Source organism: Enhydra lutris, unplaced genomic scaffold, assembly GCF_002288905.1.
Source record: "Enhydra lutris kenyoni isolate GAN:26980312 unplaced genomic scaffold, ASM228890v2 scaffoldscaffold2, whole genome shotgun sequence".
NCBI classification, from domain to species: Eukaryota; Metazoa; Chordata; class Mammalia; order Carnivora; family Mustelidae; genus Enhydra; species Enhydra lutris.
In genome coordinates, this window is record NW_019154086.1 from 65,242,883 (window position 1) to 65,266,093 (window position 23,211).

Here is a 23,211-nt window from a genome sequence, read left to right on the forward strand (position 1 = left end):
ATGGTGTTGGGTCTGGTAGGGGAAATAGCAATATGAATTAATGGAAATACACATACATATAATATATACATATATATACACACATACATATTGATCTAGAAATAAATATTGATGTGTACATTACAGACACTTTCTAGCTCTGTTAAGCAGGCTAGAAGCAATGGTACCTCAGTATCAATGACCACATCTAGTACTGATTTTGATTTCTAAACACCATTGTTTCTAGAAGGAACCATGGATGCTTAGAGAAATCACTAATTCCAGCGCTGGAAAAGAGAAAATCCAAGATGGGTGCAGTGTATCTTTTGGTGCCAGAAATTAAGGAAGTATTAAAAGGACAGAGACATCAAAAAGACATGAGGGTCAACTGAAAGGGGTTATGTATGGGCAAGCCTGGGACATTCTGAACTACAAAATAAATAATGGGTTGTAACCTAAAGAATAATATAAGGATACACGGGCCTATTATCAGTAAAATAAATAAATAATGAAGAGGGGGCTTTCTCATAGCAGAATTTCAACTACTAAAAGCAGAAGAAATGTTGGGAATAGCAAACCATCACTTGGCAAATACTATACTAACAACTGTTTCAGGGAAGAACCATGAATGCCTGCCCTATTAGTGGCCAATAGTATGAGAAACAGGGTACTTACACAGTCCCAAGAATTTCCCCACAAGATACTTACCAATTACAAAGAAAACAGTAATTTGATAGTGGAGAAATCTGGCAGACAACACCTTAAGCAAGTGATCATTATTAACATTACTAGCAAGAGAACAAATTAAATCATGCACTTGCTGCTACATTGAGGACACATCAGTTCTGTGCTATTCTTGCCAAAAATTCATAAACTGAATTTAATCATGAAATAGCAGGCAAATCCCCAACTGAGGATCTTTTACAATAATTGCCCTATCGTTTTAAAAAAGTCTAACGTCATGAAAGACAAACACTGAAGTGTTCCAGATTAAAGGACTAAAGAGAGACAGATAACAACTACACCACGTGGGATAATGAAGTGGATCTTTGACTACAAAGACAGTAATGGAGCAAATGGTGAAATGTGAAAAAAGTCTGCAGGACAACAGTACAAAGTAATACTGCAAAGTATTATAATAATGTTAATTTCCTGATTGTGACAATTGCCCTGTAGTTACTTAAGATGTTAACATTTGGAGAACATGGAAATACCTTGTAATACTTTCACAACGTTTTCTAAGTCTGAATGAAGTTTAAAATTCAAAGAAGTACCTTCACATGACCAGGAAAGTAACTTCCCTCCACACTAAGTGAAGCTAACCTTGATTACGAGAGCTAAGAAAAACATTTGAAAACCCACAGCCTTCATTTGTAATTATTGAAACTGGAATGAGTCTTAATTCTAAAATGTAGCTCAATTTTTTATTTACTAGGACCTGACCTACTGGGCAGCAGCCATATAAACATTTTGAACACATGACATGGAGCCAATGGATGGGAGACACTATGTATACCTTCTAACACTTAAGGATTTTCAAAGATATGCCTTGGCAGGATGTTCTACAGCACAGGACAGAAACACTTTGGCAGTGAAGGAGAGGGAGGATTTGGATTAAGTCTTTTCCAACCCCAGATACTATAATGCTATAGAACTATGTGCTAAGTTAGGTAGACTCCAATAATACTAATTTTAAATTTCTCATTACTTTGGCCAACAATCTGGGCAAGAGCAACAATCGTAACACCTGGCTCTTCTTTTTTATTAAAAAACAAAAAAAAAAACCAAAAAACCCAGCAACAATTACATAGAATAGAAAATAAGAACACTATTGAGTTTGACAAATTTATTGGTATTTTAGTAAAGACATTCATCTCAGTCGTTTCTCTCCCATCTTGACCTTAGGTTAATATTTCACTTGAGTCAAGAAAAGAATAAGTAGGAGAGGGATGTTATTTTAACATAAGCAGTAAAATGGACAAAAGTGGAAAGTTTGCCTACATTAAAGCAAGTTAAATTCATGTATCTTGATATAATTAAATCATGTAAGAACTAATAGTTCTATATACATTTCCATTGTTTTACTTGGGGCTTACTCTAAACTTAAATGCAAATGAACAAAATGTTAGGAATATATATATACAGGCTGCTTCTCTGGAGTTATTACCTAATAAAAGAACTCAGCAAGTAGTTACCACCAAGAAAATAGTCTGAAGCTGCCTCCAAATTAAGCACTGCAGGAGTATTCAAAGAAATCATTATACTGTTTCTTTCATCTGTGACTAAGCTTTTAAAGATGTGTTTAACTGTCACATTAAAAAATAATTTATACAAAAATTTTAAAAAAACCCTACAATACATAGGTCTAACAACATATATGTGGTCAAAGAATCCATAAGATATGTTTAAAGATGCATTTTCTTTCTTTCTTCGGTACCTAAAATGTGCTTTTGAGAGGCCACTGGTTAATATGTATACACTTCAAATAAACCATATTACTGTACTAAAATAAGAATTCTTGCATTAAGTTCAAATCAAATTTGCTTTCACAAGTTAGTAACTTAAATTAAGCTTAAATGAAGTTATAGAAAGTGCATCTTTCTCATTTTCATCTTCATACAATGTTGTTTTTTGGTGTTTCTACCTTTTAAAAATAAAAACAGCCAAATATTTAAGTATTATGTACATTTAAATTTTTGGTGGTGGTTTGTATTTTAAAAGAAACAGCTTCCTTACGATTTGCCTCAAGATCTGGTGGAAATGCTTACAGGAACTAGCTAATAACAAAAACCAAGAGAAGCACATTCAAAATACTGATTTACTTTGGTAGCAAATGGTCTTTGAAGACTAATGAAGGTAGACAAGACCCATTAAAGTGAAGTGGGCTATTTCCAATACTCAACAATTTACATAAAATTAAAAAAAATTTTTTTTGAAGAGCTAAGCATCTGTACCAACTGATAGCAATGCAATATCTAGTTTACAATGACTTGAAACAAAACAAATGCCCAACAGGGAAAAAAAAAAGCCGTATTTTAATTTTATCTAACATACTTTTTTCAGTCATAGGCCAGTAATATTTTCTTCCCAATACAATACTCCCTCTCTCTATAAGGCTGTTCCTGGGAGCCAGACACTTTAGGTTAATAGGGAGTTAAGAGTAATTGCTTACAGGTTAATAGACGATAACTTTTTGCGTTCCTCTTAATGTGCTAATAGTTGTGTCTAAAAAAATATGCAATTCTTAGAAAGGTACCATTTCTGATTTTTTATTATCTGTAACCTTTGGAAACTAATCACATGAAACTACAAAATTAGCAAATGTCTTGAAATCTGTATATAAAACATAAATTACCTCTAATTTCAAACTCTCATTTATTAGTGTACCACTCAATCTTTAAAAAAAAAAAAAAAAAAAAAAGGCGGCTCCAAAGATAGTCTTATACCATTCTTTAAAAAAGGAAACTGTTCCTTTTAACTTTACACCCACCCCACACCCCAATTTCAACACATCATTTAATTGTCTTGGTCATGGACATTTCCAAGATGAGATTTTATATTTCGTTCCCAGAGCTTCTGGTTATCAGAAAAACCATGCTTTCCTTTATTGAAGGAGTTTGGTCCTGCTGATGTTGGTGTATCCCTGTGTTAAAAGATAGGAAATTTATTTAAAAGTTACATAAAGCCTTTCGGGTCATGTTTTTAATTCATTCAAAACATATTTGTTTAGTACCTATTATGAACAGAGGCTGAGTATCACAAGCCCCTACGGATTTTTTTTTTTAAATATCCTTTCTGTAAGACCCAGTCCTAAAATTTCAGATTCAGTAGGTCTGAGGAGACCAGCATGTTTAACACTTAAGGTGATTCTGACATATAGCTAAGGATAGCAACCACAACAGTTTTTAAAACTGCTGCTTGAAACTCTTTAATAGGGTCATGAAATCAACTGATGGCTTGCCATCAGCATTTATAAAAAATGAAATAGAAGAAAAACATGAAGAAGACATATTAGTAACACATAAAAAGGTTCGTTGTCATTGTGGATTTATGTAATAGATTTGTTTCAATTTTACCTCTTTGATATATTTTCAAATATATAAACAAACAAACTGGGTGTTTAAACTGGGTTACATGGTCAGATGTATTTCTTTCTTCAGGTTCCAGTATGAAAGGAAAGTACATAGACAGTCACTGGGACTGTTCCTATTTGAATCCTAGACCCCAAGTCTGAATAGATGCTTGCATATGGACTTGGTTCTCTATGAGTTTATAATTTGGCAGAAATGGGGACAAACTATGGGTTGCTTTAAATCTGAACTTTCTTACTAGCCTCTAAGTTACCTATTTATGTATACAAAGACAAGAAAATGGGCATTATGTTAACTTGATATTAATGTTATTTCCATGACAAAAGAACCATGGGGGAAAATAAAATTAAAAATTATTTTGGTATTTGGCACCTTAATTACAAAGGAAAAAAGGGCATGTACAATCAAGATTAAATGTAGAGAATAATATGACAGGTGAATGAGTAAAAGCCTTCTTTTTAATACTGAAAAAACTTAAATTTTAGATCAGAAACATTTCTCACATATATCTGAAGAAAATACAGATTATATGTATTTGAAAAGAAATATCCTTAGAATTATTATTTTTTCATAAGGTATTCAATTTCCCTTTCCAGGAGAGAAAATAAGATCACTGATAGCTCACAAAACAAAACTGTTTTGTCCAAATATGCAAGAAAAGCCTAAACACTAAAGTTCATTTTAAAAGATCATTCTTTACAATTTTTATAAACAAATATATACCTTCCAATATTCTTCATCCTCATCTTTGCTTCTGGAGGCATTTCCTCTGGCTCACTCTGGAGGAAAAAAAAAAGATAATACATTACAGGTTTATTAAATTCACTTGATTACTAATAATACTAAATTTTGTATTGAAGTCTTCTAGCATTTTCAATACTATAAATTTTGGTAAAAGGAGAAAAGTATTTATCTTAACTACATTTTAAAAAGAAACACACAGATCTTCAAGTGTGCTGACTTTGCATAAATAGACCTCCTAGAACTCAAGCCATTTGTTTACTATGCAGTATACATTGTGCTAAGTGCTTTAATATGCACTCTTTTAAACCCTTAACAATCCTCAGGGCACTGGGTGGCTCAGCTCACTGAGCATCCGTCCGACTCTTGGCTTCAGTTTGGGTCTTGATCTCAGGGTGGTGGAATCAAGCCCTGAGTTGGGTTCCACACTGGGGGGTGGGGTTGTAGTTGGCTTGGGGATTCTCTTCCTCTGCCCCTCCCCTGACTCGTACATGTGCCAGCTCATTTGCACTCTCTCTCTAGTAAATCTTTAAAAGATAAACAAAAAAACCCCTAATAATCCTACTAGGTAAGGATAATTATCATCATTTGCATTTTTAAAATTAAAGTGAGGTAAAAAAGTGTAATTCGTCCAAAGTTAAAAAGCTAATAAATAGCACGGGGCGCCTGGGTGGCTCGGTGGGTTGGGCCTCTGCCTTCGGCTAGGGTCATGATCTCAGGGTCCTGGGATTGAGCCCCGCATCGGACTCTCTGCTCAGCGGGGAGCCTGCTTTCCCCCTCTCTCTCTGCCTGCCTCTCTGCCTGCTTGTGATCTCTCTCTCAAATAAATGAATAAAAAATCTTTAAAAAAAAAAAAAAAAAAAGCTAATAGCAACACAGCTGGATGCCAAAGCAAAGATTCTTAGGGCACCAGGGTGGCTCAAGTCATGATCTCGGGGTCCTGAGAAGGAACCGCCACCTTCCGCCACCTTCTCCCACCCACCATCGGGCTCCCAGCTCAGCAGGAAGCCTGCTTCTTCCTCTCACACTCCCCCCTACTTGTGTTTCCTCTATCCCTGTCTCTCTGTCAAAAAAAAAAAAAAAAAAGGTATTCCAAGCAAAGATTCTTAACATTCTAAAAATGTCTTTTACTAAAAAGGTATCTTTAAAGGTCATTCTTTCCATACTTCTAAAGATGTTAAAAAGATACATGATAAGTTAAATTCATTATAGGTCTATTTTTATGTATGAATTTTACTGGTGAGCTTCTTTTTATTTTTAAGTAGGTACCATGACTGACATGGGGCTTTAACTCATGACCCTGAGATCAAGAATTACATGCATGGTCTACCAACTGAGCCAGCCAGGAACCCCTAAATACTCTTTTTAAAAAGAGTATCCTTAAGATCTAGACTAAAGGAGTTTCTCCTGGTCAAGTCTGAGACAATTTGGGCATTACTGCCTATTGAATAAAGAATCCACAAACCTACACTACACTTACATAAATAAGGGAAAGCTCTTCCTTACAGGAAGAGACAATAAATGTGAAAGAGGTAAAACAATGAGAAAAATCATCATTTGGCAAACATTCATAATAACAGATTCTGGTAGGAATCATCAACGGATGCTAACACACATGGGAGTGTTTAAAAAATTATATATTTTCACGTATCCTTTCTTTTTTATTTTTAGATTTTATTTACTTATTTGACAGACAGAGATCACAAGTAGGCAGAGAAGCTGGCAGAGAGAGAGGAAGAAGCAGGCTCCCCGCTGAGCAGAGAGCCCAATGCGGGGCTCGATCCCAGGACCCCGGGATCAGGACCTGAGCTGAAGGCAGAGGCTTTAACCCACTGAGCCACCCAGGCGCCCCACGTATCCTTTCTTTTAATTAAAGATTTATTTCTAGGTAATCTCTGTACCCAATCTGGAGCTCAAACTTAACAACACCGAGATCAAGAGTCGCACGTTCTACTAACTTAGCCAGCCAGGCGCCCCATAAATTTTAATTTTTAATTTTTTTTTTTTTTTTTTAATTTTAAGTAGGCTCCACACCCAACACAGAGCTTGAACTCACAATCCTGAGATCAAGAGTCATGGGTTCTATGGACTGAGGCAGCCAGGCAACACCCACCCACGTATTCTTTTTTTTTTTCTCAGAGAGAGAGAGACACAGCAAGAGAGGGAACACAAACAGCGGGAATGGAAGAGGGAGAAGCAGGTCTTCTGCTGAGCAGGGAGCCCTATGTAGGGTTGGATCCTAGGACCATGACCCTAGCCGAAGGCAGATGCCTAAGGACTGAACCACCCAGGCGTCCCACCCCCATGTATTCTTTAAGCATATCCCAAAGATAAATTTTAATAACAAAAGGTAAAATAGTAATTTGAGAAGTACAGAAACCTGCCAGACATGACTTTAACCAAATGATCAAAGTTAACACTGTCAGTAATGGGACATATTGACATGTGCTCCCTGATACAGTAAGAACTTGGCATCACCTCTGTGGTATTCCTGCCAAAGTAAGTAATATGAATCTAATCATGAGGAAACATCATACAAATTCAATCTAAGGGACATTTTACAAAATAACTGCCCTGAACTTTTCAAAAACGTTAATGCCATAAAACAGAAAGACCCAAGAATTGTCCAAACTAAAGGAGACTAAGGAGACCACAACTAAAAATATATTTTTAAATTTCAAAATTAATTAAAAGGATGCCCTCATTGTCCAACATACTTTAGGCTGATATATATTCAAGGTTACTTAACTATGTTCTGCAGAAAAAGGAAAAACCATGCACACATTCTTTTATCTAAGAGACAAGTTAAAGTTTGTATCCTTCACCATCAATTTGTTAATTTCTCCATTTGCAGAATGGGAATAACTACATCACATGATTCACAGGAATATATGGAAGATAAAGTTACGGGAAAAGATGTCCAAATTGTTAGAGGTGTTCAAAGCCAGTACTATGATGCAGGAGCTTTTCCAGCCTCTCTTCTTTTGCATATGCTGTTCCCTTCTTCCTATAATGTCCTTCCCTCATACATTCTATACATACCAAAAAGCTACCTAGTCTCTTAAGAATATTAGAGATGACAGAAAACATTAAATACTATTAAATTTGTATTTTTCAAACTTTTTTTGAGGGGGTGAAATACTCTTTTCCTCAATAAAATCTTATTTGGGTCCCTAAGTAGCAAACAGATTAAAGAATAGCTACGAGTGAAAAAGAGGGCAGTAGACTAGAGTCATGCTTGTTAGGGATCACCTAACACCACAGGAGCTCTGAGACATTTCCACAGAACCTCAGAACTCTGAGTAGTAGTTTAAAAATACATGATTTAAACTGAATCTTCATTTTATAGCTGAAAAACTAAGGCTCCCGAAGGTGAAGTGACTTATTCACAGGTTTTCTATTGGTTAGTAATTAGACAAGACAGGAAAAGAATCCGCGTCTTCCCATTGCCAGTCTAGTAGTCATGGTCTTTCCATGCTGTTGCAGCTAGTTACTCAGACTCTCTTCCTTCCCTGAATTTCCATACCACTTTATGTCTTCAGATACTTTTGATTTTTATTTTGTACTATTTTATGCCCTGCTAGTCTGAATTCCTAGAGGAACATGTCTGATCTATCTTTATAATCTCACTGTGCCTAGCATACAGAAATCACTCCAATGTGTAAAATGAGTTAAGTCCAAAGAACACATTGATAACCACAGTAATTCTTTACCTGATTTGGGCTCCAATCACTCCATAGTCATCCTTGCCCAAACTTCTCCACAGAAATCTCCAGTCCAGTCAAATGCAGCTGCTATGTATTTACTGCTCTTAAAACTCTTAGCTTATAAAAGTAGTCCTAGGTTTGTCACAACGCTGCCTAATGTTTTGGTATCCAACTCCTATTTCTTCTCTATATATTCTTCCCAATCACTTCAGTCTACAGTATGCTCCTCAGAATGTATTAATTCTTAACCATACTGCTTTTGGGAGCAATTGCTCATGTACTCTGTTAATACTTAACTGTTATACAATGGGGTCACATTTTAAGTGGGGGTTAGTTTCTAAAGTCAGAAACCAAAAAATCAGTCAAAATGATGCTTAACATTCCACATCATATGTTATTGATAAGCATAAGAGAGGGACACTGTGAGAGGCATAGGAAACTAGGACTGCCTAAGGGAACAGCAGATAAGCAACTCATGCTCACTCTGGAACACCTGCTTATTGAATAGACTTCTAGCAGAATCACCTGCACTATTAGCTATTCTTGGGGATACCAGAAGAAAGCGTTACAGCCGCCTTTTCAAAGCTGAATGCATGCACGATGTCACCACTCAAGACTCCAACTACAGAATTATTAAAGACAGCAGCATTAAATTTCTGTTTTTGGGGGCGCCTGGGTGGCTCAGTGGATTAAAGCCTCTGCCTTCGGCTCAGGTCATGATCTCAGGGTCCTGGGATCGAGCCCCACATCGGGCTCTCTGCTCTGCGGGGAGCCTGCTTCCCTCTCTGCCTGCCTCTCTGCCTACTTGTGATCTCTGTCAAATAAATAAATAAAATCTTAAGAAAAAAAAAAATTTCTGGTTTTGGACCCTACATATTTCCTAGCACATATGTGTACTACTATTGTTCATAATAAGCATTTGTTTATTTGATTCTTTTTTTTTTCTTTTTTTGAAGTAGGCTCCATGCCCAGTGTGGGGCTCAAACTCATGAGTGTAAGATCAAGACCTGAGCCAAGATCAAGAGTCAGACACTTAACCAAATGAGCCACCCAGAAGCCCTTGATTTGATTCTTAACTTGACTGCTCCCAAAGGCAGTATTTTAAATAATCCTACAACAAAATAAAATCAATAGAAATATGCAGATTTTGTAGGCATCACTCACACACACACACACACACACACACACACAACTATTCAGAATTACAAAGAAAATTCACTAGTACCATTAATACAACCTATAATCAGCCACTAACATCTTCCTTGAAGAACTGGTTAAAGTAAAATAAAACTAGTTGTTGACTTACATCTTCATCTTCATTAAAAGCTGCTGCTACTGAAAGAGTTTTTGGAGCAAGTGTTGGAACAGTTTCTTTAGGCTTCTGAAGAAAAAACACATTAAGAAGTATCACATAATGTTAAAAAAAAGTATCATATAATGTTTATACAGGCATGCTTAATGATACAAATAACTTATTTTAAAAGACTTGATTTTATGTTTTCATAGAAACCTATAGTAAGGAACTCAGAAAAAATTTCAAAGAAATCCATTTTTTGTTTTTAAAAATCTGGTTATCGATGGGTAGCTTTATCTCTATTAATTATATGTCCATTTATTTTCATCCTGTAAAACATTTTCTAGTCAGGATATAGAGTATCATTTAGCTAAGGGGTACCTGGAAAAGGTAAAAGAAAATGATTAGTAGTATTTTACCACAGTAATAAAAAATGAAGTGCAGTGTGCCTTGAGAACATAAAAGACACCAAGACTCATCTCTCTACTGGTTAGCTTTCTGCCCTATAGCCTATAAATGTGGTTCTCTTCTATCTAACCTAACTTTCTGAGTTCAGGTGTCCACACTATCTTCATCCTCTCATCATCCATTTTGTCTTCAAACAACTGCAATCTGGTTTCCTCTCATTGCCCCATGGCTTCTCACCTAGAATTGGGTGACCTTGGTTCTATAGGGTCACCAATAACCAGTGCACCACTTTTGACTCTAATCACCAGCTACTTTTTTAAACACTCCTACCTTGACTTCTCTGACAATGCTTTTTAGAGGCTATTCTAATTCTCTGATCTTTTGTTCCCTCTTTGTTTCCTCCTGATCCCCCCTTAAATGACAGACACCCCAGATTCCATCCTTAGGGATTTTTCCTTTCCTTCTCTGTACTTCGCTAGTTAACTCCATTCACTCCCATAGTTTTAACTACCAAATCCTATGTCTGCCCCAAATAGGATGCAAACCGCCTACTGGATAGCTCCACTTAGAGCCCCAATGGGTACTTTAGTTTCACAATGTTCTAAGTAACCAAGCCAGAAAACATTTTCTTCAACTTGCATTCAATTGTAAAGTCTTGTTGCTTAAATCTCTATCTGAAAGACCTACATCTTCCTCTGCATTCCCACCAACTACTGACACTTCAAGCCCCTTAGCATTACTTGCCTCAACTACTGTTAGAAATACCATCTCCCCACCTTCTGTGTTTCCTCCCTCTAATCCTCTATAATGCTACCAGAATGATTATCTCTAAAATGAAAATCTGTGTTGTTCCCATAGCTCTGCTAGAACTTAAATAAAACAAAACTGTATTATGTAAGTCCTTTATGATTCTGTTCTGTGGTCTTATTTGGGGGGCTTTCTACCCCTACATTTGGATACCTTTTCCAACTACAATTTCCTGAATGGCTTCACATCTAAACTGCTTTTGCACAAAATTCTTTTTATCTGAGATGCCCTTTGCCTCCTGTCTACAGTTAAACCTAACTCAAACATCACCTCATCAGTGAAATCTTCTCTGATCTACTGAAACAAAATGAAGCACTCTTTCTTCTAGAACACAAATGCTTTTTTATAAATGTTTGCTTTTGAAGGAATAAAAATGTTAACTTGGAGATTATGCATAGAGACTCTAGAAATATCCTTTACTTTTAAACATGTCAGGTGTTTGATGTACATACAACAGATGACACAAGTAAGTGCCTGTTGATCAACTGCCTTTTCATATCATATAATCAAAAGCAATAGTTTCAACTATTTTTTGTATCTTAAAACTCACTTCCCCAAGATGACCCTGTTTATAATAAAGTTTACCTGATAAAAACAGGTTTTTGTTTTCCAAAGATTTAAATGGTTTACTGAATAGGCTTTATCAACAAAATCCTCCTACCTAAAATGATCAGTAATTACTAAATTATGTTAATGATTTATAAAAAGTAGGGATTTGGACATCTAATTTAGGGGTGTGCTGATCACAGAAAAACCTGTTATCAAAAGAAACATCCATATGAAGGTGTATATGAGAATACATGTTTAATGACTATCAAAAAAATCCTGCAAATATTTATGCAATTGGTCTCTGCAACTTCATTTAAAAAAAAAAAAAACTAAACAGAAAGAATCACTCAAATAGGAAGAAAAGTCAGAAGTAATGAAGTTAAAAGCTGTATATCTTTTGTCCAGAATCAGTTTTTTAAAGAAAGGAAGAAAATAAAGGCAAAACAACATAGGGTGGGAGTAGGAGTTCTGAGAAATGGTAGCTCTTTTAAAATCAGAAGTGTAACTCAAACACACTGACTCTGGCGGAAACCTGATCCAGAGTATATCTTTAAGATCTCTGAATGAAACATCAAACACACAAAGCTATATGCATCTGGCAAATGAACATTAATTTTCACAGAACAGATATGAATAAACAATTCAAAAGCAATAATCCTAATAATTTCAGGATTATTCTCCTTATACAAGAATGTAACTATTTTCTAAAGCTAACAATAATACACTAAGCTAGCTTTTTTCCTTAAAGATCTATGTGGTTGGAACATATGAAATTGTCACTTTTGTAGGTCAGAAATAGTCAAATCTAGAAACTTCATGTTTCAATCTAGTATTTCAAAACTTTCCAGATACTCCACGGTTAAAAATTATTAATTCAAGTTTTATATTTAAAACAAAGACTCAAAAGTTGATCTATCATAGGACAACATGGCTCAATGTCCATTTGTAGCTCCAAAGTAATAGGAAGTTCTTATTAAGTAATACCTCACTAGTACTGATTTCTACAAATATTATTTTTAATATTACCAGAATTGAAAGATAAGAAAAATAAACAAATTCTTTCTGAAAATATTTTTCAGAGTTTTTGCTCAATTTGGAAAAATTCTAAGCTCTTACTTTATAAATCATATATTGCTTATATAGTTACCCCTCCTCCTATTCCAAACCTTTTTAAAAAAAGTTTTGAATTATAATATATCCACACCATTCTTGAATGCAGAGCTAGTAACTTCTTAAATACTTACATGTAAGTTCAAGCACTAATGTACCTTTTTAGACTCAATTTACCATAATCCCCTATAAGCAGGTTCCTGAAACAAATTTTTAAGTCCCATTTTGAACATCGTACAGGTAAAATAACAACTCACACTTGATCCAAGTTTGATGGATATGGCTGAGGCTTTCTTTGTCGTCTGACTACCTATGGCAAATCCAAACTTGGAGATCTTTGTAGGTTTTGTTGGGAGGTCTGCAGCTTCTTCTTCAGCTGATCGCTTCTCAGCGCTGCGACTGGAACTTTCCCCTCCATTACTGGAAGAAACAGTCTTAGTTTTCACAGGTTTTTCTGCTTCTTCTTCAGGTCCTGGTGAAGTCGAAACAACTTACCAAGATGAGCTATTTTTACTGAGCAGATTGATGGGAGCAGCAACCTCAAAAATCATCGTTATAAGGAAGATACCTCTGCAGTTGTCACCTACTGACCCAACAGTCTCTTCCACTGTTTGTTAGAGTATACAGCAGGAACTGAGATTGTGTGGCAGTAGAAGAGGCTCCCATGAATTAACTAGCATAAAATACAGAGCAATTTAAAATTATAAACACAGAGTTCACAAAATCTAAGACCCTTCAACTAAACACTATTATAAAAGTTATATAATTAATCATTTGTGGGATTTTGCTTTTTAGAAATTAAGGTCTGTAAGTTCTTCTACACAAACTAGGTTGTGAGCAACTGGTCACATCACAGAATAATACATTTGATTAATAAATTCTGACATTCTTCAATTATGTACTATTAGTTATATAAAATACCTAGTTATGAATGGCTTATTACCAGAACTACAATGTTAATACAGCCTGGAGTAAGTTTCTTGAGTGATGTGCTCCTCACGTACCTCTCACACAATTTTTAGAGTTGAAAAGGAAACTGAAGGAAGACATCAAGTCATTCCCTCTTATGTGATTTAATTCTACTCTGAAACCTTAATTATCACCTATTTTAACAATCATGTTTAGGTTTACACACTACTTTTTCTCAAGAAAGAAAGATGAGCTCATTAAAATTTCAAATAAAGCCATACATATGTAAATTTGGAATACAAGATGGCTTTCGGTGATTTTGTTTGTGTTTGTATTAATCAGTGACAAAATAAGTTAGCATCTTGAGTATCTTTGGTCTTTTACACTAGAAAGCTATTTAAGAACATACTGAAAAGGGACACCTGGGTGGCTCAGTTGGTTAAGCGGCTGCTTTCGGCTCAGGTCATGATCCCAGGGTCCTGGGATCGAGTCCCACATCGGGCTCCTTGCTCAGCAGGGAGCCTGATTCTCCCTCTGCCTCTGCCTGCCACTCTATCTGCCTGTGCTCACTCTCGCTCTCTCTCTCTCTCTGACAAATAAATAAATAAAATCTTTAAAAAAATAAATTAAATAAATAAATAAATAAAAGCCCCAGATTATAAACAACTCAAATTTTGGGGTGCCTGGGTGGCTCAGTGGGTTAAGCCGCTGCCTTCGGCTCGGGTCGTGATCTCAGAGTCCTGGGATCGAGCCCCGCATCGGGCTCTCTGCTCTCTAGGGGAGCCTGCTTCCTCCTCTCTCTCTGCCTGCTTGTGATCTCTCTGTCAAATAAAGAAATAAAATCTTTAAAAAAAAAAAAAAAAAAAAAAAAAGAACATACTGAATGGTGGGCACCTGGGTGGCTCAGTGGGTTAAAGCCTCTGCCTTCAGCTCAGGTCATGATCTCAGGGTTCTGGGATCAAGTCCCACATCGGGCTCTCTGCTCAGCAGGGAGCCTGCTTCTCCCCTTCTCTCTCTGCCTGCCTCTCTGCCTACTTGTGATCTCTGTCAAATAAATAAAATCTTAAAAAAAAAAAAAAAACATACTGAATGGTAAGACAAATATGGTTGACTAAAAATTTTATTTTCTTTCCCCAATTCGCCCTACAGAATGTTTTCTGCTACACTAAACAATTTATTTATAAAGAGAAGAGGCTCTAAGCAATAGCCCTGACAACAGTTAACGGGACAAACAACTAGAATGGGGGGAAAAGTGCAAAATCAAACAGAAATAGATGGACAAGTAACAGATTAAAAAATCCAGAAGTGGTAGCTCTCAATCTGTATAATTTTGAAACGATGAGGTCTCTAGATTAATAAGCACTTTGAACAGAACATCTGATTTTGTTTAGAGGAAAGATAACAGAACTCTTTATTCCCTTTGGAAGGGGGTGAAAGCTGTAATAAAATGCAGGGGAGGAATTAAGCAGGATTAGATGTTTTGGGATTTCCTTAGGAGACAAAAACAGCACTGGAATGGTTGCTGGAAGTGCCATTTACTTATTTAAATATGCAATCACAAAAGCACTTGAAGGATGTAAGATCAATATTTAATAGCTGAAATACAGAAATCAATTTAGAATTTCTAGGGGCACCGGGAAGGCTCAGTAGGTTAAGTGTTTGCCTTAAGCTCAGGTCATGATCTCAGGGTCCTGGGATCTAGTCGCATTGGGCTCCCCGCTCAGTGGGGAGTCTGCTTCTCCCTCTCCCTCTGACCCCCCACCCATGGTCTCTCTCTCAAAAAAACAAATAACATCTTTAAAAAAGTTAATTTAGGGCCCCTGGGTGGCTCAGTGGGTTAGGCCGCTGCCTTCGGCTCGGGTCGTGATCTCAGGGTCCTGGGATCGAGTCCCACATCGGGCTCTCTGCTCAGCAGGGAGCCTGCTTCCCTCTCTCTCTCTCTCTGCCTGCCTCTCTGTCTACTTGTGATCTCTGTCAAATAAATAAATAAAATCTTTAAAAAAAAAAGTAAATCAGATCTTATAAAAAAAATTTAAAAATTTAAAAAAAAAGTTAATTTAGAATTTCTTAAAAAAAAAAAAAGACTGTCTTATGCCAACATTAGTGTTTTCAAAGCCCAAGTTTAGAACTAAAAGCATTATTTTTAATTTTATTCTGCATTATATTTACAGTTTTAATCAAGTATGAGTTTTACTGTAGAACCTAAACAATGATAACTATTTCTTTGTGACTGACTAAAATTGAAAATGCAGTCTCTATATATGGGAACACATAAAAACATATAGAAAATGCACTGCATTTACATAAAGAAATAATCTATACACTAAGGAACAAGTTTTGTGCAAACACAAACTCTGAAAAACATCAAAACAAATAGCATAAAGAACATTCAGTCTTGACTGCAGTATACTCTGTTCTCTGAACTGTGACCTAAGAGCTACACATAATTAGTCAAGATTTCCAGTTCTTTAAAAAAAAAAACAACTATCTTTTCTTAATTCTAGGTCTCCTTTTACCCAGAAAATAATTCTGGAACAAAGAATCTAGAAAAACTAAAGCATAAATAATAAACAAAGTGAAGAACATTAATCTCATTATAATATTAATACCATTAAGAGTGACAACTGGCTGAGTTAGTATGTGATAATATATGGAACACAATACTATCTGCCCAATCACACGATGCTAAAGAGAAAATTTCTATAGACACTGCTGTAGAAAAGGCAGCATGAACAGGGGAGTTGGGAAAACTACCACTAATTAAGTAATCAACTGGAAGCAATTCAATTTTATTCACACTGCTTTCTTGTCACCTTAAGAGGCAATCTATCAAGACCACCCACATCTCAGGTCCGTTCTGGAAATGGAACATACTATGTCTAACAGCTTATTTCTAAACATGACTAATTCCAGGGATGCCTGGGTGGCTCAGTCAGTTAAGTGTCTCCCTGTGGCTCAGATCATGATCCTAGGTCCTGGAATTGAATCTTGCATGGGGCTCCTTGCTCAGTGGGGAGTCTGCTTCTCCCTCTGCCTGCCCCTTCTCCTGCTTGTGCACTCTCTGACAAATGAATAAAATCTTAAAAAGTAATAATAAATAAATAAACATGACTGATTCCAGATCCAGCAAATTCTTTTTGGACGTAGTAAATAACCGGCTATGTTCAACTCTAAAGAAGTTTGTTGGGGTTTTCCTTTTTTTTTTTTTTTTTTTTAAGCCACTGTAAATACACAACAGCTTTGAAAATATCCACACTTCAGAGAAGAGATGAGGGGAAAAGGAGTGAAGGAAGAAGGTGGGTGTACTATTAGTACTCATTACTTAGCCTTAAATGGCTCAATGTGTCAGATGGATTGGAGCTTTTATTTTATCTTTAGGTAATCCTCCTCTAACAATTATGTAATAAAATACACAAAATACTTAGGAAATAAAGCAAATGGAGTAAGCAATGAAAATGGAAAAGTGTGACACCCAAATCTACGTCATCATCAATGTGACTGTTATTACAGATTCTACAAGTCTATATAGAGTTCATCAGAAAGTTATTTCAACCTAATGTGAACTTTGAAATAAATCACTAAATATGAGCCTTAATTTCTAGGTACATTAGAGTGTTTTATTTTTTTTTTTAAGACTTTATTTATTTGACAGAGCGAGAGAGGGAACACAAGCAGGGGGGAGTGGGAGAGGGAGAAGCAGGCTTCCCGCCAAGCAGGGAGCCTGATGTGGGGCTCCATCTCAGAACCCTGGGATCATGAGCTGGGCCGAAGGCAGACGCTTAACTACTAAGCCACCCAGGTGCCCCCAAAGTGTTTTTCCTTAAATACAACATGTACTACACTTTAGCATTTGGGGCTTTTAATCAAGAACTGTTGTTTTCAATTTATTTAATGGGATCTTTGTATTTTGGATCACGGAAAATAAAATTTTTAGATGACCATGGATTAGCAATGTGAAAATTCTTGGCAACATGGCTTATATTTTAAAGAATGAGTAAATACGTGATCAGTTTTCTAAAAATAAGAGAATCACAATTTATAGCAAAACATGCATAAAATTATATAAATGTACTAGATCTTCATCAAGGAATATTTTAATAAAAGGGATTTTTATCTAGTTTGCATTCACTCTGAGCTAACAAAGTGTGTAGTTAATGTGAAATCGAATGACACATGGTACTAGCATTTTTTTTCTTTTCCACTGAGTAGCAGGAGAGGAAAGGTGGCCCTTGGAGGACAAAGTTACCTTACTTTAAAAAAAAAAAAAAAAAAAAAGTACCTAATAAGAAAGTTTAAGTCCATAAGGATATATCCTTCATGATCCATTTGTATTCGGCTTAAATGAGAACATATTCAAGACCCTCCTAGTGGCTGGGATAATGTCAGTCACTTTCATTAAAGTCCTTCTCAGCTTAAAATAGCACAAGATGGTCATGATTTTGATATGGACAGTTTTCTAAGATCTCTGTTTCAATGAGCCACAAAAATGTAGCTGAAGAGAGAATAAAAATCTGCCCAAAGCCTTATCTTTAGCATTATCCTCCACTTTAAGGTGAGAACAAGTTCAAGTACATAGCTTCTCTTACTAACATAAATTCATTCATAACTACTTACAAAAAGTTACACTCCCAACTTACTGGACTGTTCAACAGGAGCTAAAAATCAGCTCAGTAAGACCCTAAGAAAAACTTGAGAGTGTTTCAAAATAGTGCCAACTTGTCACAAAACTAGCAATTCAGCAAATCCACAGTAGTACTATATGTTTTTATCTGACATTCAAAATCGCTTTATATGCAACAGCACTATCTTCTTGTTAAGGCAGGCACATTGAAGGCATATTACGACAAAGTTATGAAGGGACTACTTATTTTAAATCACCACCAAGGATACCATAATTTTTTATATCATCCAAGTTAACTTTATACTACCACCCTGCATAGAAAAACATGCTACAATAGAAACATCAACATTCATACTAGAGTTAATTACCCGTAACTGAAAGGGTGATGGATAAATTACACAGTCCAGTTATGCTGACACTTAAGGTACATTTTGGTAACACATTAAACACATCTTCAATACTCTCAAGACACTTAAAAAGCTATTCTACAAAGTTAAAAGATAGTCTGAAAGCCAGTTAAGATTCTTTCTTTAGATTACAGATCTTTGGTTTTCCTCAAACTATTAGTTTTTTATCATTTCACTCAATAATCCCCAGATGATTTTTGAGGGGAAAAAACCCAACCCTAATGAGATAGTACTATACGGTTTAAATTGCTGTTTAATTAAGTTACTGAACGTTACGTTTTTCTCAGTTTTTGTTCCCAAGGCAATTCACATTAAACGTCATGTTAGTAACGTCCTAATAACTGCCTTCATATGCTATTAATCTTCGATATTTTCTCAAACTAAATTTCAGGTATAAGATTTGAGGGAGTCAGAATAGAGAGTAATACTTAAAACGTTCTAAAAAGGTATTATGATCACCTCGCACGTGTTAAGTTACTTGCCTTGTTGCGACAAAGGGGGGTGGGGGCCTGGAGAGAAGCTTCTTTCCCCTCATGCACAAGGCCCAAATTTACGGGGGTGGAGGATATAGAATGAACACAGCTGTAACCTGAGTTCGCATCGTAACAAAATACAGGAAAAGTCACACTAGCCTATTAAGCTACCTAAATATCTGTCATGAGGTTAGCTAGCAACAGCCTTAACTCAGAAAAAGCAGACACTTTAAAGGCAGTCAAACCCTAACCCTAGACCCCGCAATTTAAACAAGGGGGCAGGCAAAGGCATTCTTTTCCTCCATCTCGACCCATCCCGTTACAGGGTCAGTATTCAGCTTGAAAATAAAAGGCCGAGGTCCACCTCCTCTGCAAAAGGGAGAAGCCAAGTAACTCCTAGGTGTAACTTAGAAGCCAGCACCGTCGGAAACTCGGCCTGCGGCCAGTTCCTGCAGCCACTGCTCGGTGACTCCCACTGTGTGTGTGCGCGTGTGTGTTTTGTGTGCTGTGCGTCTCCGGTGTGGCGGTAGCGGCTCCTGCACTGCTCGCTCCCGGTCCCACCCCGAGTTCCGTCCCCCTTTCTGGTACCCATATCCCTTCTCGGAAGCAGGGCCTCGGGTGGGGCCAGCAGGTGACGGACAGTGGCCGGCTCTCCCGCGGCAAGGAGGCGATGTGGGCCCGGATCCCAGAGGGCCGCGCCGGGCGTGCCCGGGTCTCGTCTGGGCCCAGCACCTGGCCGGGTGAGCGCCAGATCCGCCCATTCTCGCCTCCTTCCTACACCCCCCACCCCGGGGACCTCAAAGAAAGGCCCAGAGTATCCCACGCAGCCCGCAACGCTGGGGTTGTGTTCACCTCCGGCGGCTCCAGCTCGCTGCGGTTTCTCAGTCTTCTCCTCTCCCGCCTTCCCGTCCGCCATTTTCCCCGCCGCGGCCTCCCCTGCAGCCACGCCAAGGACGTCACGGCCCCGCCCAGCAACCATTGAGTTTTGGAGCTAGCCAGCGAGGCAGCAGCGCAGAGCGGCCCTGGAAAGTGGAAAGAGGCCATTTTGGAAACGGAAGTGAATGTGACATCATCTGGGAGTCGCCTTTGAACGAAGAGCGGGGAGTGTTGGGCTGCGTGTTTATGGGGGACTGGTTAGGGCTAGAGCTTACTTAGGATTTTATGGTCCAGAGAAGTGGGGGAGATATGGGGGCACCACTCTGGAAACGTTGGTGGAATCTTGTAAGGTTTCTGTAGACCAGGGTGTGACTACATCTAAAGCGAGCCGGCTTATTCATTCTGGTCTTTCTGGATCTCGTGTTTTCTTTAAAAAAAAAAAAAAAAAAAAGGAGGGCTGTGAGGGCTCCTGGCTGGCTTAGAAGAGCGTAGGGCTGATCTCGGGGTCCTGAGTGCCAGCCCCATGTTGGGTGTAGAGAGTGCTTACATATATAAAACTTAAAAAAAAAAAAAAAAACCTTAAAACACAACATTTATGGTGCGCCCTCTTATGTCATCTTGCTTAATCCCTGCAACAGTCCAATGCAGAATCATCCTCTTTTTTAATTAGCTATGAGAATTGAGGCCAAAGAGAGTAATTTGTCTAAAGTCACGTAGCCAAATGGTAAGTCTATTTTTTATGTAGGTCATAATTGTTCCATCAAGTTAAACTGGGTGGCTCAGTCGCTGAGGTCATGATCCTAGGGTCTTAAAGCAAATCGCACACCCAGCTCCTTGCTCAGCTTTCTCCTTCTACTTCCCCTGCTTGTGTGCTCGCTCGCTCTGACAAATAAATAAATGAAATCTTTTTTTTAAAGAGAGAAGTTACTTCATTCAGTTAAGATTAGAGGCATTTCCACCTTAGGAAACTTTAGTGAATCCCTAAGGTTTGCAGAATGAGGTTCCAGTGTTATATTGGGCCTTAGCCTAACTTTCTAGACTCATCTTCCCTTTCTCCCTATATTTATACTACTCTCTTCCCATATGAGGTCAATTCCTTGCCTAGGGGCCTGGAGTTTCTGGGTTTGTCCTATATTAAAAGGTGTTAACAGAAATTAGTCTTAAGAAGGGACGCTTGGGTGGCTCAGTCAGTTAAACATGTGCCTTCAGCTTAGGTCATGATCTCGGGTTCCTGGGATCCAGCCCCTCATCAGGGTCCTCGCTCAGCGGGGAGCCTGCTTCTCCCTCTGCCTGCTGCTCCCCCTGCCTAAGCTCTCTCTCTTGCTATCTCTGTAGAATAAAATCTTTAAAAAAAAAAAAAATTCCACACATTTTGAACATAGTCCAAATTAGGTAACTAGTTAATATTTACTTAGCATTTATGTGCCAGACTCCCTATTGTTTTCTATGAGTCAAGAACTATTTCTAATCTCCTTTTCACAGAGGAGGAAAACTGAAATTTCAAGCGATTAAGCAATTTAGGCATCAGAGCCTACGGTGGAGCTGGAACCCCGGGAGTAGGGCTAGGATTTGGGAGATCAGTAAGGTGCCCTAGAAGCCTTGTTTTCCTCACTCTCTGTGCCAGTCCTGCCAGGCAATTCTAAACCCTGTTCTTAAGTACTATGCTGTTTTATCTTCATTGTATTGCAAATGGCTCAAGTATTAGCACCTTGCCACTTAGTTCAAAGGTTGAAATTCATTCATATCATACTTAACAATTCTAAGTTTACACATCACTTTGTCACGGCCCTTCCTGATCGCACCCATGAGTTTAGGTTAGGCATCCATTGTTTTTCCATTGCACTTCATACTTGCCTTATTATAGAGTGCATAATTTATACATTGGAAGCCAGGACTTTAAAGTCAGACAAATCTTTTGAATTCTGAGACTACACTTAAAGGTTGAGTTTTGAGTAAATTTTCCTTATATGTAAAAAAGGTACTATTAGGCAACTAAGTTATAAGTACTATAATAGTTTAGTATAATACATCATAATAAAAGTATAATAGTTGTTTAAATAATTCATGTAAACTGTATATTGCTTGGTAGAGTAGGTACTTAGTAGTATTCGGTAAAAGATTAAATCCTGCTTTAAGAAATGTATTGGATTACATCTCTCATGTTAATTTCCAGTTCAGAAACTAGGTAGAAGTAGTTGGCTATCCATCTTTATTACCTTTGTTTTCAAAAAAGTTAACAGTGCAGGTAGTCTATAATGAACATTTCCTAAACTTCTTTTTGTAGGAAAGAAGTACACATGTTCTCAAGTATAGTAGGACTTATTAGGTAGCAAGAGGCAAAAACCCAAAAACTGGCTTAGGCAAAAAAGGGGAATTTATTAGAGGAATTACCAGGGTGCTGCACAAAGTTTAAACAACCAATGAATGCTAAAGGCAAATCTATAGCTGGACCTCAAGAATAACCGGAAGCAGGGATTTAAACAGCACCAAAGATCAGGGAAATACAAATCAAAACCACAATGAGATATCACCTCACACCAGTCAGAATGGCTGAAATTAACAAGTCAGGAAAGGACAGATGCTGGCGAGGATGCAGAGAAAGGGGAACCCTCCTACACTGTTGGTGGGAATGCAAGCTGGTGCAACCACTCTGGAAAACAGCATGGAGGCTCCTCAAAATGTTGAAAATAGAACTACCCTATGACCCAGCAATTGCACTACTGGGTATTTACCCTAAAGATACAAACGTAGTGATCCGAAGGGGCACATGCACCCGAATGTTTATAGCAGCAATGTTTACAATAGCCAAACTATGGAAAGAACCTAGATGTCCATCAACAGATGAATGGATAAAGAAGATGTGGTATATATACACAATGGAATACTATGCAGCCATCAAAAGAAATGAAATCTTGACATTTGCGACGACGTGGATGGAACTAGAGGGTATCATGCTTAGTGAAATAAGTCAATCGGAGAAAGACAACTATCATATGATCTCCCTGATATGAAGAAGTGGAGATGCAACATGGGGGGTTAAGGGGGTAGAAGAATAAATGAAACAAGATGGGATTGGAAGGGAGACAAGCCATAATTGACTCTTTTTTTTTTTTTTAAGATTTTTTTTTTTTTTTTTTTTTTTGACAGACAGATCACAAGAGGCAGAGAAGCAGGCAGAGAGAGACAGGAGGAGAAGGCAGGCTCCCTGCTTAGCAGAGAGCCCGATGCGGGACTCGATC

At 37.5% G+C, this 23,211-nt stretch overlaps 1 protein-coding gene across 6 annotated transcripts; it reads right to left on the bottom strand.

Moving 5' to 3' along the window:
* Window positions 1–1,810: 1,810 nt before the first annotated feature.
* On the bottom strand, window positions 1,811–20,052 carry LOC111148701 (PEST proteolytic signal containing nuclear protein). 6 transcript variants are annotated; one of them, XR_002640714.1, is made up of 5 exons: window positions 19,949–20,029; window positions 12,944–13,106; window positions 9,825–9,899; window positions 4,794–4,849; window positions 1,811–3,622 (listed from the first exon to the last, which is right to left on the bottom strand). XR_002640714.1 is itself a non-coding variant. In XM_022505513.1 (5 exons), the coding sequence occupies exons 1-5, from the start codon at window positions 20,010–20,012 to the stop codon at window positions 3,496–3,498; spliced, it is 438 nt and encodes a 145-aa protein (XP_022361221.1). In that variant the 5' UTR covers window positions 20,013–20,052; the 3' UTR covers window positions 1,811–3,495. The 6 variants fall into 6 exon arrangements, 5 of the variants coding, with proteins under 5 accessions (XP_022361221.1, XP_022361213.1, XP_022361206.1 ...); XM_022505513.1 differs by having other exon boundaries at window positions 9,825–9,853; window positions 12,997–13,158; window positions 19,949–20,052; XM_022505505.1 differs by having other exon boundaries at window positions 9,825–9,896; window positions 12,944–13,158; window positions 19,949–20,050.
* Window positions 20,053–23,211: the final 3,159 nt, after the last annotated feature.

Coding starts and splice junctions, on each gene's coding strand:
- LOC111148701 (XM_022505498.1), bottom strand. CDS start 20,012: ATGGCGGACGGGAAGGCGGGAGAGGAGAAGACTGAGAAACCGCAGCGA. Junction 4,850..9,824: donor CTTTTAATGAAGATGAAGAT/GTAAGTCAACAA, acceptor TTTTTCCTCCAG/AGTGAGCCAGAGGAAATGCC. Junction 3,623..4,793: donor AGGATGAAGAATATTGGAAG/GTATATATTTGT, acceptor CTTTTAACACAG/GGATACACCAACATCAGCAG.